This window comes from Myripristis murdjan, chromosome 14 (assembly GCF_902150065.1).
Source record: "Myripristis murdjan chromosome 14, fMyrMur1.1, whole genome shotgun sequence".
NCBI lineage: Eukaryota > Metazoa > Chordata > Actinopteri > Holocentriformes > Holocentridae > Myripristis > Myripristis murdjan.
This window is the reverse complement of record NC_043993.1, coordinates 26,046,874-26,061,394: the sequence shown is the minus strand read 5'-3', so window position 1 is coordinate 26,061,394 and position 14,521 is coordinate 26,046,874. Positions and strand designations below refer to the sequence as shown.

General features: G+C 38.4%; 1 protein-coding gene across 3 annotated transcripts; it reads right to left on the bottom strand.

The window, feature by feature from the left end:
- Nucleotides 1-4,878: 4,878 nt before the first annotated feature.
- On the bottom strand, nucleotides 4,879-14,064 carry kat5b (K(lysine) acetyltransferase 5b). 3 transcript variants are annotated; one of them, XM_030069109.1, is made up of 15 exons: nucleotides 13,770-14,060; nucleotides 13,623-13,689; nucleotides 10,515-10,583; nucleotides 10,244-10,380; nucleotides 9,193-9,261; nucleotides 8,650-8,826; nucleotides 8,477-8,551; nucleotides 7,418-7,480; nucleotides 6,933-7,181; nucleotides 6,727-6,816; nucleotides 6,445-6,585; nucleotides 6,204-6,297; nucleotides 5,912-6,071; nucleotides 5,725-5,806; nucleotides 4,879-5,214 (listed from the first exon to the last, which is right to left on the bottom strand). In XM_030069109.1, exons 1-15 carry the CDS (start codon nucleotides 13,797-13,799, stop codon nucleotides 5,080-5,082), a joined length of 1,638 nt encoding a protein of 545 aa, XP_029924969.1. In that variant the 5' UTR covers nucleotides 13,800-14,060; the 3' UTR covers nucleotides 4,879-5,079. The 3 variants fall into 3 exon arrangements, with proteins under 3 accessions (XP_029924969.1, XP_029924971.1, XP_029924970.1); XM_030069111.1 differs by lacking the exon at nucleotides 9,193-9,261 and having other exon boundaries at nucleotides 13,770-14,064; XM_030069110.1 differs by lacking the exon at nucleotides 7,418-7,480 and having other exon boundaries at nucleotides 13,770-14,059.
- Between the last annotated feature and the right edge of the window lie 457 nt (nucleotides 14,065-14,521).

Below are 14,521 nucleotides of genomic sequence, written 5' to 3'. Positions count from 1 at the left end.
AGTGGAACACGGAACACACGTGAACTGATACATTGTATCATTAGAGTGGAACACAGACCGCATGTGAACTGATACATTGTATATACATTGTATCAGTTCATGTACAGCCTACAGAGTGACAAAGCTCAGCCAAGGCCATTGACTGATGTGAGACAGAAAACAAAGAGTGCAGTACAGTCTTTTGGACATTGGGGGCAGTGCTGAACACTTGCTACACAGAGTACAATGTATGATGGTCAGTGGGGCCGAATGCTCTAAAATCACTACATTTGATTCAAGACGTTTACTAGATTAAATGTTTTGTTTTTTTTTCCCCTAAATGGTTCATCAAAGCTTTAGTGTATCTTCTTGTCTCGATGTCTAGGCCAGTTTTCTAGGCACACTATGTTACCCCCTGGTGGTGGCCACAGATATTATTATAGCATGTCCACTATTCCACTCTACTGTTTGTTCCATTCTGATTTCCCTTACAGATGTCCTTATATTAGATGAAACACAGAAATGTACATTAATAAAAAAAAACAAACAAAACAAAACAAAAAAACCCCAAAAAAACATATTGATATGTAAAAGATGTGATGTCAAAAAGTAGCCTTGCAGTGCACATAGTGGGTACTACAGGGTTAGATTAGCGTATCACATAATGTCAAAAATTAAAGTTCAACACATTCTCTGGGAAACCCCTAGTGATTCGGTCCTGTTTGGACTCATTGCACTTTGAGCTTTCTGTAGAGAATTTCACTGAGGAGTCTAGGGATTTCATGTGAGGAGCTGTATGTGTGTAACTAATTTACAGATGTCTGATCTACCCACCACCCGCCTAAGCCACTCTGCCAAAATTCTTTGCCACCCCATATAAAAATTTCTAGATCTGGTGATACTGTCCGAAGGCCTTTGAAAGAATTTCCAAACGCCACTTGAGGGAGGAAGAATCGCAGCAAAGCTGGGGGCAGTTCTGTTCATACAAGCTCATTCAATCAGAATGATTTGAGAGTGACTCTCCTTTAAACTTTGGAAAGGGTAATCAGATGGGGTGACTAAGCATGCAAGGCTCCTTCACACTTCACATCCTGTCCTTTGCTGTTTGTTTTTACCTACATGGGTGGCTATTTCTGCTCCAAAAATCCACAGTGTCAATGGTACCCTCATGGAAAAGCAAGCAGGGACACATAACTACTGAAATTTGCATGGAGTAGGGTGTAACGTATGCCCAAGCTATGCTCAATGCACTGCTATACACCTCATTTAATCTCAGTGTGAATCCTTTGCCTGCTCCAGTTGGAGTGGTGCAAGTTCAGACTACAAAGCAAAGGGAAACCGTTATATTACTCATATGGCAATGCCTTAACTCGCTCAACTATGATGAAATAATAGTTATTGTGTAATCTGCCTGGATGACCACATTGGTAAACACAGGACCCTGTGACCACTTTTCATTTGGAATTTACACACTGCTATAACAACATTAACAGAGTTACTTTTCAGCCCATGAGGCACCAGCAAGGCATATTCTGCCTTGTTACAGTTAGCAATACTAATCTTTTATGCACAGGGAGGATTCATCATCATGTTTCAATGTGTCTATTTCAGACTTAGTGACAGAGCTTAACCTACTAAATTGAAGTAATATGTAAATTGCACATTGCATGCTTCCATTTTCATTACAAAAAAAAAAAAAAAAAAAAAAAAATTGTCTTACTGCAATGAAATTTTAAATCCTGTAAGATTATCTCCATACATCTTCCAGGCAATGATGTCTCACAAATAATGGAAAGTCTAACTGTTACTGTGACTGGCCTAATGGCCAATTTGTTGGGGGTGTGTTCACTGAAGGCTTGATGGCTCATCTAACTGTATAAAACAGCTCAGTTCCAGTGAATTTACCACTAAGGTTGTTATTCAGCACACATTAAAACTGTTAATGGATTTGTGAGTTCTTCAAATCAGTGGGAATATATGAGGTTAAAACGAGATGTTTTAAAACAGTCTCAGACAATATAACTGATTGTCTCAGGATTGCCTCTTCTTTATCTTGAAACTTCAAGCTGGCAGAAAACAGAATTTTCACCAGGTACTTCATCAGAATTACATGACAATTTGGTGAAACCCCTCTTTGATTGTGATAATGAAAAAGTGGCAGTTAAGGATGGAGCAGTCACTGATCAAACAGTGAAATACTTTGATCTGTCACCCAACAGCACAGGAAATTAACAGCATTTCAAAGGAGTATGTGGGAAGTTTATTTTAATGCCGAAATCTCTATACATCACCTATATTTTAAGAATTCCTCCTACTGTTTTTCCTCATCATATTCAGATGCTTCTTCAGCCTGAACATATGAGCCAGCGGATATGAAAAGCTGGAAAATGTTCACACCCCACTAAAGACACAAGCTAAATGACTTGAAGTCACAAGTGCTGCCACATTTCATAATCCATAGTCAATCCAAATATTGCCTTAGGTTTCATGTTATCTTTGCTGACATCCATTCATATAATTCTTATTTGTGACTAAACATGTTAAACCTTGCTCTCCAGCTATGTTTAGTTCATTAAAAACCAATTTGACAGGGGAAAAGTGCTGTTTTGAATATTAAAAAGAGAAAGACTTGAGTTTTTAAACTTTTTTAATCAATTAAACAAGGTTTTTATATCAAACATCCAAATCATACTTTAAATGGACTGTATTTCACTTAGATATACCAAATCCAGAGAATTTCAACTGGGTAAATTTGGGCTTCAACATCTTAGGAGACATGTAAACATGAAACAAACTCAAAGTAAATATACATCACTTCTTTCGACGCATTTTCCTGACAACAACTGTAAAGTCAGTAAAGTTTCATTAAATCAATATTGTGCCACCTGTTAGTTTACATTCAAGTAAAAAAAAAAAAATTAAAAGACAACTGTACACATAATTTACATTCTTCTAACAGTTCAACATGGCTTTTTTCTTTTCTAAGCATTTTTTTTTTTACAAAACATTTTCAGTATGTACAATTATTACAAGTAACAAATAGTGTGAAATTGATTTGTCTCATTGTGCACTGTGGACAGATGTTCATGACCGATCACACTAGTCGTATTCACTAGTATGATCACATGTAAAGAGCACAGAATATTACCAACTAAATGATAGTGTGGAATATAAAAGCAAGACTAATATTATAAATGATTAAGCAGACATGATGGCGACATTGGCTCTCTTCTGTTGCTGAACAGATATGCTTTCAAAACCAAACACGCTGATGCACCCAGCGAAAGAGAAGCTCGGAGATGAATCGGAGTCACCTTCACCTTTTTACTGTTTAAAGCACAAACTGATGAGTATGTCGGGAGTGTTTCATAGATATTGGAAGTCCCAGTGTGTAATGAGTGCCGCAGGTCTCACAGTGACTTATTTGCCTCCTTTGAACATTTTCTTGGCATGCTTAACTAATTCCCCTTTCTGAAGCTAACACAGTCTCCCTTGACCCAGGTTTAGCTGACATCTGTTGTAGAATTAAAAAAAAAAAAAAGTTTCTGAAAATTATACCCACGAATTCTTGAAAAAAGGTTTCTCATGCAAGGATGTATTTTCTTCCTGAAGTTCTGCTTGAGCCATATTTTTTTAGATCCATAAAAAATATCCTTGATGAGAACCTTGAAGCTCTACTTCCTTGTTGTGTGCCAGGCACTTTTTTTTTTTTTCAATAACCTAGCACACAAACGGATTTTTATTTACATTCTGCGTGACTTCTCCCTATCTGCATTTTTTGGAAGCAAAAAAACTTCTTGGGAATTAAAAAACTTTTTAAACAGATGCAACGTAATACAGAATCCAACTCATTATCTCCAAACCTTCCATCTCATCTTCATGAGGTGCCCAGTGTTTTTTTTTTTGTGTGTGTTTGTGTGTCTTTAGGCTGTAATTTCCACTATTTTAGTAGATACCTGACTAGGGCTGAACGATTTATCGCTTGCTGATCGAAATTGCGATTTCAGACAGTGCGATCTAGCTGCATTTTTTGCAGCGCTCCTGACTGACCCAGGGTCTGTTGTGTCAACTATTTTACACATACATGCCGTCTCCATACCATCCCACCATCATGCCCTGTCAAGCTCACCAATCAGAAGCAGCATGCTACGCGTGGACAGGTCACGCTAACCAATCATCAGAGACGGATTTCAAAACCTCCTCCGCACGCTGGACAGAAGATAGGATTACCTCCCGTACCTACTTCAGCCAGGCTGCCATCCCACAGCTGTACGCAGAGTGTGAGGAAAAAGTTGTAACAGCTGAAAAATGTGGAGTGTTATTACTTATTTAACATCTTTTTTTTTTTTTTTTTTTTTAATTGTTCTGTATTTTATTACTTTTTTCAACTATACACAATTAAGGATTTTTTGCACTACTTTTTCAAAATAATACAGTCAAATATGGCTCTTTTAGTTCTTCAGTTGTAATAACTGCTGTTAGTCAAGGACTTTTAAGAATGTACATGCATGTTTTTTGGCAATAAATACATGTTGGACGCAATTCTTACCTTTTTATTATTCATCCTTGCATTAGAGTAAATAGCATTTAATGTTTTGATGGTATGATGTAACTTGATGTCATGTTTTAAATTTGTTACTGTACATGGTGTATATTGTACTGAAGCTTGATTTGAAGAAATATCGCGAATAAAATCGAAATCGCAATATCTGCCAGAAAAATCGCAATTAGATCTTTTCCTATAATCGTTCAGCCCTATACCTGACCCATGGTTTTCTGTTTTATTAAGGTTATAAAAACATGTTCTTTTATATACTGATAAGCTCTGAGGTGATGAAGATCTTGGCATGTGGCCATTTACTTTCATCACCTTATATCTGTAAAAGAAAAAACTGTCACTCTGTTAACCAGCAGGTCTTTTATTTACAATAAAAGCATACGCATCCTGAATGTCAACTTCCGCTCACTGTTTATACCTTCAACAAAAAGGGTTTTGGGTTCAAAAAGGTTTCTGTATAGAGGTTCCACAACTCAACAAAAAGCTTTATCTGATGACTTCAGTAAAGTCTGCTATCAGTGGGAGGGGGGAGGTGGGGGACTCTACCACTTGCCCCTTTTGCTCCAGTCCTTGGGGGTGAAGTGAAGGCATTTTGGATCTATGCGCAAGTGTCTCTTCTGCATTGCTCTTTCATGTCCATCCACAATGTCCTCTGAAAGAGTCAGGATATACTGACCCTGGACGCAAGGGAAGACCGAGTCAAATTTTTTAATCAGAAAGTCAGTTCATGTTGTCAAGTATTTTTTGCCTAGGGCTGAAAATTAAAAGTGACATGGAGGCTCAGTAACACATTTACCTGCATCTGTTCCTGATCTCAATATAAGTCAAGATGGCTCTCAAAACCATAGTTCTAACTGTATGTGAGAGCCATTTTGCTACACAATACAAATGAACACTTCCACATCACTTGTCAACGGTATCACCCAGTGTTAGCTGCCAGCAACGTGTCAAATGTTACTCCTTTTATTAATTATGACTTGAGTTGTTGGGGAAAATTTCTGTAATTTTATCCATTTTCACACCACCAACAACCAAATCTTAATTGCTCATTGTCAGATTTCTTTGCCTATGATATCAGCTCCCTGCTCCATTTGCCCATGTAACATCACTTTAAAAACAGGTTGACATTTAATGCAAGAACTAACATGTCAATGAGAAATTCAAAGCATGCTGTCTTGGTCTCTCACCTTGTAATAGTTGATGAGGTTGAGGTATTGCAGTGTTGAAATGACATCCTCTTTCTTCACACTGGTGATCTCACTGATCTCACTGGAGGTGCACAAGAAAACATCAAATCAAAAAAATTGCCTGCATAGCTGTTAATATAATTCTTGAGCTACAGGGGAAAAGCTGACACAAAAACGTTGTTTATACTTGATGGTAATCTGGGGCCTCTCCCCGTTGTCAGGCTTCAGGTCCATGAGAATTTCTAAGATGGTCTGGGACCAGTAGGAGCGATAGGACAGAAGACCAAGGTCAGAAAGTGGCTTCTCAGGAGTGCCTGTCTTCCCTTCAACCTTAGAGAGCTCATAACCTGACAAATACAACACACAAGGATATGGTGAAGAGACAACTAACGCTGTTGAGGAAATACAGAATTTGCCCCCAAGTGCACAGTCATTTATTTAACACTACATCACCACCGTTCTGAAATCTGTTCACTTACTGAACTCAATAAGGAGCTTGCCGTAGCCTCTGCGCTGGTAGGGAGGCAAGGTGAGGATGCAGGCCACGTTATAATCTTCTGTCGACTCTTTTTCCTGCACACACAGCACACAAGTTCGATTCAGTGTTGAGAAGTTTTAGTAAGCATAGTGACTAGCTGTCTGCAATCAACATGTTAGCATGTAAAAAAAATGTATACACACTCTAAAATTACTTCAAAATACTCAAAGGAATTTGTGTACCTTGGAGAAGTAGCCCACTATGTGGAAGCCCTTGGAGTCGTACTCTGTCATTACATAGAAGAGGAAGGGGTCTGTGTCGTAATACAATGTTTTGTGGTCCAGGAAGCACTTGGCCAGTAAACAGAGGTTCTGGGAATACGTCTGGAAAAAACAAAAAGGAATCATTCAATATAGATCTAAAAATAATAATAATAATAATGATAATGAATGGATACATAAATAACACACATACAATATCAAAAATATTAGTGGAAGACAAATTAATAATTATTAATCACTAACTTTGTTTTTCCTGCCGTCAATCTCAAAGAATGAGATGGTGCCTTTGCGATAGATCTCATTGCCTGGGGGATGCCGAAGATTACATTTTGTCTGTCAGAGATGATAAAAGATGAGAGGATGAGATGAATTGGCAACATTCTAGGCAGCAGGAGAGAAAACGCTCGAGTTGGGAACAATCTGGACGATGTTTTACACAGAAATCTCACCAGATGCCTCTGCAGACATTTGAGGCTTTTTAGGTACTTGAGGCAGAATTCACAGAGGTAGAGGACAGGTAACGTGGTGAGTTCCTGCGGGTACGGCGAGAAGTACCACGGCTTCAGTCTGTGACGGCCCAGTTCTATACAGTCTATGTTTTTCATTCGGGTGACTATGTCATCATGGCTACGGTCGGACACCAGACTGCCAGTCATGCGTGGAGCAGAGGGGATGCCATCAGAACTGTCCTGGGAATCCTGGTGGTGAACAGAGGTGACATTAAGCACCAACATTAACTGTTCTGGTTTTAAATGCCTCTTATTGCAGTAATTTCCAAGTATTTAGAATCATGTAAATTAGAACTAAAAAGATGATTATTCAAATGGAGGAGAGAGTGTTTTATTATTTTTACAAATTTTGAGACGCAAAGCGTCATAGCTGATTCATAACAGTAACAAATACGAAATGGGCAATAAGAGGAAATATAACAAACTTCTTGTGGTGGAAGAAAGACACTGGCACTTCGATGGTTGTTATACTGCAAAACCTTTATCGTCTAGCAGAAAAAGACAAAAAGACAAGCAAACCAGCCTTTTCAAAAAAAGGGCACACTGAAATTGAAGCACAGGGAATTCTATCTATACAACAACTCAGCCTCAAGTAGGACAGCTGAGTTAATGTTTTTATTCTGTATTGTATTTTTTTCCTAAGCTATTTTTGTAATTAGCGAAAGTCAGAGAAAAAAGTCTGAAAACTTGTATACATTCATAATACATTCTATGGGAATGTTTAAAAATGAAAATATTAAAAAGCAGAGTCAATAGTGAATCCGATTACTGGCTGGTACGTTATTGTACATTAAATTCACTTTTGTTAGTATCAAACTCATCACAGAACATGAAAAACAATTATCTCCAGGGCTTTGATTTAGTTTGAGCTGGTTTATTATTGTTGTTTGGTTATATCTATTCAAACAAGAGGCACTGCTTCCAACTATCTCTACGGCAACACATAGGTCTAACTCCACGTTTTAAACCATTAAGGAGTTGTGTTATTTTCTGGCTGGCTGAGTGCTCATATTAGGATGAGTGAGGTGAAAAATAAAAATACAGGATCAAAGTGAAGTGCTGCCTTTCATATCAAAACAATATGTAGTTAGAATAATGAAGAATCCTTTTCTTCATTATTTTCATCCCAAAACAAGTATTTCGGACAGTTTTAGCTTGCATGGCCATATACTGCTGATGCAGACACTTGAAGTAACTCCTTGAGATAACCGCCTGCATCCACTGAACAGTTACTACTGTTTTTGTCAGACAAAAATTTTGAGCTTCTCAGGATGCAATCATTAAATGTGTAAAGTAAAATTAATAATCACCAAATAAATGCTGACACAGATTTTAAAATAAAAAGATAGCAGTGAAATACATTTGGTGAGTATAGTTACATTATATCTACAAAACTTAAAAATGGAGAAACCAAAATATAATGATCTTTAGTTGGTGGACAATAATAAGCTGTTGTCAAGATAAAATATCTTTCTGCTGTGTACCTCATCAGTGCCCCCACAGTTGGCCTTCCTCTTCCTCCCTGGCTGTGAGGCCATGAGTCGCCGGGCAGTGCCATTCTATTGTGTAGAGAAGACAGCGGTTACACACTAGCACATGATTACAGACTTCAAATCAAACATGAGAGTGGCTCAGAGTTGCCTGAGAGTTTCTTTACCGTGGTCAGAGAGGAGAGCTGGTCGTGGTCGTCGCGGGACTTGGGGTTGAAGCTGCTGCTGTCCCTCACAGCCGGGTAGACAGACGCCTGAGAGGCTTCAGCTGAACCTGGCAGCGAAGGCACCGAAGTGACCGGGGATGCCTGAGGTGCCAGGGAGACAGACTCTGCTTTCCGCTTCTGCATCAGAGAAATGTTGTTAGATGTTCAGCGAAAGACAAACAGAAACAAACCACAACTTTTAAGAATATTACTCAGTAACAATTTGTTTACATTCAAGATTTTTACATTCCATTCACGCCATAGTATTTAATAAATAAATAAAAGGATGCTCTATTTTTTATTTCAGTAAGGAGCGCCATCCATGTAATAATGGGCTGCATTTTGTGTACTGACATTAGGTAAGACTGTGTCTGTTTAGTAGCCACAGCATTTCAGATTAAGCAGTTTTTACCAATCCAATTCCTGGCTGTCACCAGGTGAAACTAGACCAGCTGTAAAGAGCTTTAGTCACGGCTCTCTAGTATGGGTAAATTCAAGTTGTACCGGTGTGGGGAGGGTTTTGCCTCTGGAAGGAGCTGTGGCAGTTTGTAGGTTGAGATCTAGACTCTTCCTCTGAATTGAACAGAAAGGAAGAGAAGGAAGGGGGTTAACTGACATCCATGTGTTAACCCTTGAAGTCACTACGCTTTCCTGGTATTCACTGTACACACAATTTCACTGAAGTGGCTAAAATAATAATTAACATCCAATTAGAAAAACAAGAATACACATGATCAATTTCTGTGGTAATCATTGACAGCGAAAAATATTTTGATGGAATATGAATAAAAAAGGTCAAGGTGGAAAGACACTGAGGCTTTATATCTCAAAACTGGAGGTATCTCTCTAAAATAGGCGTGCCAATGCTAAGCCAAATATCAAAATCTGAACACCAACTGTAAACATGTGTTCATAGAGCAAGCAACCACATCATACAGTCTGCTGGCTGATTTTAACTTGAGTAACACATAATGTGTTGCAGGTCATTCGTAAGGCTGGGTATTTGCTGGGCAAATGCCCAGCAAATTGGTCACCACTACCAACAGCCAACCTGTCTCTGCTGCTGAGTCCATTAAAAATAAATAAAATAAAATAATTTAAAAAAATATATATATTGTAAAAATGATCTATTACTGACAAGGATGCAAAACTGCTTGTGGTACGACCATTAATTACTGGTCATTACCTGCAAGATGTTCATTTAGCAATGTTCACAAAAAAGGTAATAAAATTAACAGCATTAATATCAAAACAAACTTTCACAATATGTTGCATCAGGAGGAAATAAGAAACTGTAAAAGGGCTGAAAAACTACTGATCTCACTTCTCCAAAAGACATACCAACCTCTGCCCTTCCTTGAAGCCATCCTTTGAAATGGCTTGATTAAAGCTGTTCATCATGCTGATATATAAAATATGGGCTCTTCTCATGAAGGAGCCATGTTCCTTGTGTTCAGTACCATAACAATGCTAAAATGATGTTGACAAACCTGAGCTTACTGTTGCAACATGTGAGTGTCTGAGATGAATATCCAGCAGTAGAGTGTGCGCTTACCACTTCTCTCTCTGGAGAACTGGGACGGGACCCTGGAAGCCCATTTTTGGTTGGCGTTTTAGCTTCTTTCTTGGGGAACTGGAGCTTCTTCATGTCCAGCCTATCTGGTGTGACCCACTCATCCAGACGCTTGTTGACTGATAACAAACAATTTTACATAAACACAAAAAACACATTTACAAGATTTAGGTCTCATTTAAATTAACATGGTAGAAAACTTGCAGTTGAATTAAATAAATAAATAAAAATCAGTGACACCGATTATACTCACAGTCAATGTAGTGAACATAGTAAAGCTTTCTGCCAGGGATTTCCTTCACACTTAGGATTTCAGCCAATGCTAGAAAGACAAACAAAGACACCAACTTAAAACTGTCATATGAATTTAACTCGACATGTTTCTTACAATGAGTGAAAGTACGGCTTGTTTGTCCTAGTTAGCGAAAAGCCATAACTCAATATGACACACAGAAGGCCACATCTGAAATGAAGTAATACAACTCTGTTTTACAGCCTGGCAGCTTCTAACTTGACAGACCCTTGCCAGCTTGATCGCAATAAAAGCGTTATAAAACATTTAAAAGGACCACAAAAATGGAAGTGGGGGGGCACTCTGGTAAACACAAATGACAACAGGTAATCTTGTTGACCTCCTAATATTTGTTGGCAGCATGTAATAGCGGATTTTGTTGCCCATGTTTAAGTTAAGTTAAAAAAAACTATCTCGAAGCCAGATAAGATATCAGTTGTGGTGCACCACCACAGCAAGGAAGTTAACCACCACTGCAAAAGAAAATGCAAAATTAAAATAAACACTGGAATTGCATCTATTATCTAAAATTTAAAAAAGTATAATCCAGTGTTGTGTAAGTAATGATTACAACATTTTTAGCACACAAACCTCAACATGAATCATAGCTTAGGCCCAAACAGATATAAGCCAAAGGTAGAAAAATACAGGGGAAACAATGGCTGCTGTGGAACAGTCAAAAAAAAGTACATCCTATGTCCTTTCCCAGCCACTTTTCCTTGATGGAAAACAACATGAGGACAAAAAAATAATTATGTGATGGCAGATGTTACTGATGTGCGTCTGTCGTGGTGAAACTACAATGTTCTAAAAATGGACTATTTAAAAAAATAATTTAAAAAAAATCGCATCTTAGATTCTATGCCCTGTGTGTTCTTACCGTGTTGTTTCATGTAGGCTATATAAACATGGACAACACAGTGAAATATATTACCTCAGTGGGTTGGAACTGAAATAAAAGGAATATGGGCTACCAGTCACAAAACTGAAACAAAACGGTTGTCACATTAAGAACGGCTGCTCACGCTCACTCCACTCGTATTTATCGAGAATTCAAATCAGTATGACTGTATGAAAATAACTGTTAGATTCCTGTAATATTTAGAGAATTCAACCAGCTCTTATCATGGCTGCCACTTAGATACAGCTGGGTCATTTCACTCAATTAGGAACCTTACTAAACAAAAAAAGATTATTTGACGGCAGCTACTGTATATATTAAGTATGCCCTGTCACTTGGCGCCATAGTTCAACTGCACCTGCCTGAAAAAGAAGCACATGAGCTGCAATGTTGTGATCAGTCTGCTTGAGCAGCTTCATATTTCTTCCCACATTTTGCTGGTGGATTTCCACTGTTAGTGAAGACAGCATGGAGCATTTGCTCATTTGCACTACACCACATCCATATTATGAAGACTGCCACATGTCACTGAATCATTGCAAGAAAAATCCAAAGACATCAGTTTGGACACCACTGAATGCACCCAACAGCAGACACTCTTTCAGACGATGTCAATAGCCGAAGCCTGAATCCTGTCCCTATCTGCTGTAATTGTCACTGTCCCTGGGCTGTGGTACTTGCTGTCTCTTCATTTAGCCTGCTTCAATAGACATTCTTCACAGCAGCCATCTGGACATGAAACAATACAACCCAAGTGTTCAAGTCCTTAAATCCGCAATGCGTTGCATAGCTTACATCATGATCCCATTCTCTACAGCAGTGTAAACACAGGTGTTACTAGGGATGGGGAGGGGGAAAAACAAATCAGTTCGCTTGGGTATCGAAAGTCTGCTTTTTTTTTTTTTTTTTTTTAAATAAAGCTATCATATGGCATGGTACCATATGAAATTAGATGGCCTGAGGAATCCATTGATAGCAAGTCATGCCAGGTTGTCAGCAAGGGGACTAAATATCATTCCAAAGTTGAGCTAGTTTCAGAGGTGTGCCTTGACCTCTGACCTCAAGATACCTGAGTGGAATCAGGTACCCACATTGTCTCCCCTTTGCAGACAAGCCCATTTTTTGCCAATCCCATGCAATTTGGGGCAGAAACCACATAGGTTTTTGCATGCACTGTAAATGTGTGTGTGTGTTTTTTTTTTTTTTTTAACGCCAATACTAAAATGGTGTATTCGTGTATAATGGGGCATAAGCAGTTTTGTAATTGCAGAAACTGGGTTTGATTGGAAAGCTAAGACTCCTGTGGATTTAATGAGCCCAATTTTATTCATGTGTGATGATGTCAACCCCCATAGTACCCAATTTCCCCTCTTGGGCCACTAAAGTATTTCTGATTCTACTTATCCATTTCATTGTTGAGAGACCATTTTTTGAAACTTGACATTAATGTATAAATCCACTGTGACTTTTAAAGTAATGAGAGCCTCATGGAACTTTGCATCCACCCGCTAGAGGCTAATTCAAGAAACAAAAAAAAAAATCACACTAAATGGTAAAATCAAATCGCAATAGTTAAGAATCACGCTACATACAAGACCACTGAATCGGGAGATAAAAATATCATCCCAGCTCTAGGTGTTAATGTTGACATTAATTAAGGATCCTGCATGAACAACAGCAGCGCTGTGGCTATGCCACGCCTACTTGGAACTGAATCTTAATTAATGTCATCGGTATCACCTGTGTTTACTCTACTGTTACAAGCCAAATGGTTGCTGTGGAAAAGGTCTGTCCATAACAGTGGAGAACGACCCCTAAAACTGAGCCCAAACACGTCCAGTCAGCTGTAATAGATCTTATTTGACGTCAATCCACAGCTTGTCTAACCTGACATAAACGTTATTATTAAAAACCCATTTACAATTGAAATACGGTGTTAACTGATTAGTGAATGCTGATGTGTCGGGCAATAAGTGTTAAAAGCGGTGTAAATCAAAAACTGTCTGGTTGAGGTTTATAAAAGTGTGTGAGTAGTATTAGGTGTACCCTCGCTGTCAGCGGTGTTTACAATGCTGCCGCTAAAGGCCACAGCGTCGGCTAACAACGGCTGGGGTTAGCAAGTTAGCTAGCTGAGGTAGCTGTGGCGAAACTACCAGAAAAATACTTACGCCATTCGTCTTCGTTTTCTTGGTTTTTGCGAAGAACGGGGAGGCGACAGCCCTCAACGACGTCAACCTGTCGAAAACAACACGTTAATTTGCCTGCTGGAAATGTTTAATATCTCGAAACTAAAATAGCATCGTTCGAGGACCTACCAATGTTGCGTTATCCGCCATTTTCGTCATCTGTGAGAGCAGAAGCAGGGTGTTGTGGGAAAATGCCGGTCCACACCAAAGAGACAATAAGCGACAAGATAAGAAAAACTCCGTGCAAACGTACGACGTCTGTCAGCCGCAAAGGAAGAGAGGGACTTCGACACGGAAGTGGTTGTGAGAGTCTGTGATTACCGTTCAGTCAAAAATAATAAAGGACGACTTTGTTTGAGTTGAAAGACAACTGCATCAAGACTGCAAACTGCTAAGAGCAAATAAGATGGCACCCGATTAAACTCTGTGGTTCTTTGTCCCCTTCCTCTGTCGGTTTAAACATTTTCAAAGAGTAAAAAATAACACAAGAGTAGTATGGGAAATACAAATACTCCCAGCCTGCACTCAGCCTGTTTGTGTTATACTGTGTTAGCCATGTTATATAGGGGTGTAAAACCGAACCGAAATAATAATAATAATAATAATAATAATAATAATAATAATAATAGAAACGTTCAATACACAATATACGCTACAAAGTACAAAAGTTCATGATAAATGGCCATGTGTTGGTTTCTCAAAAATACTGACAAAAAAAGCATTGTAATATGATCTTTTCCTTGCAGATATAAAAGGACAAGAGGGCTGAGTTCAAGACTCTTCTAAAGAAAAATTAATTAATTAATAAAAAAAAAAAAAAAAACTACTATAATAATAATAATCACTTAATTATTTTGTTTAGGCTGAGCATAATAATAATT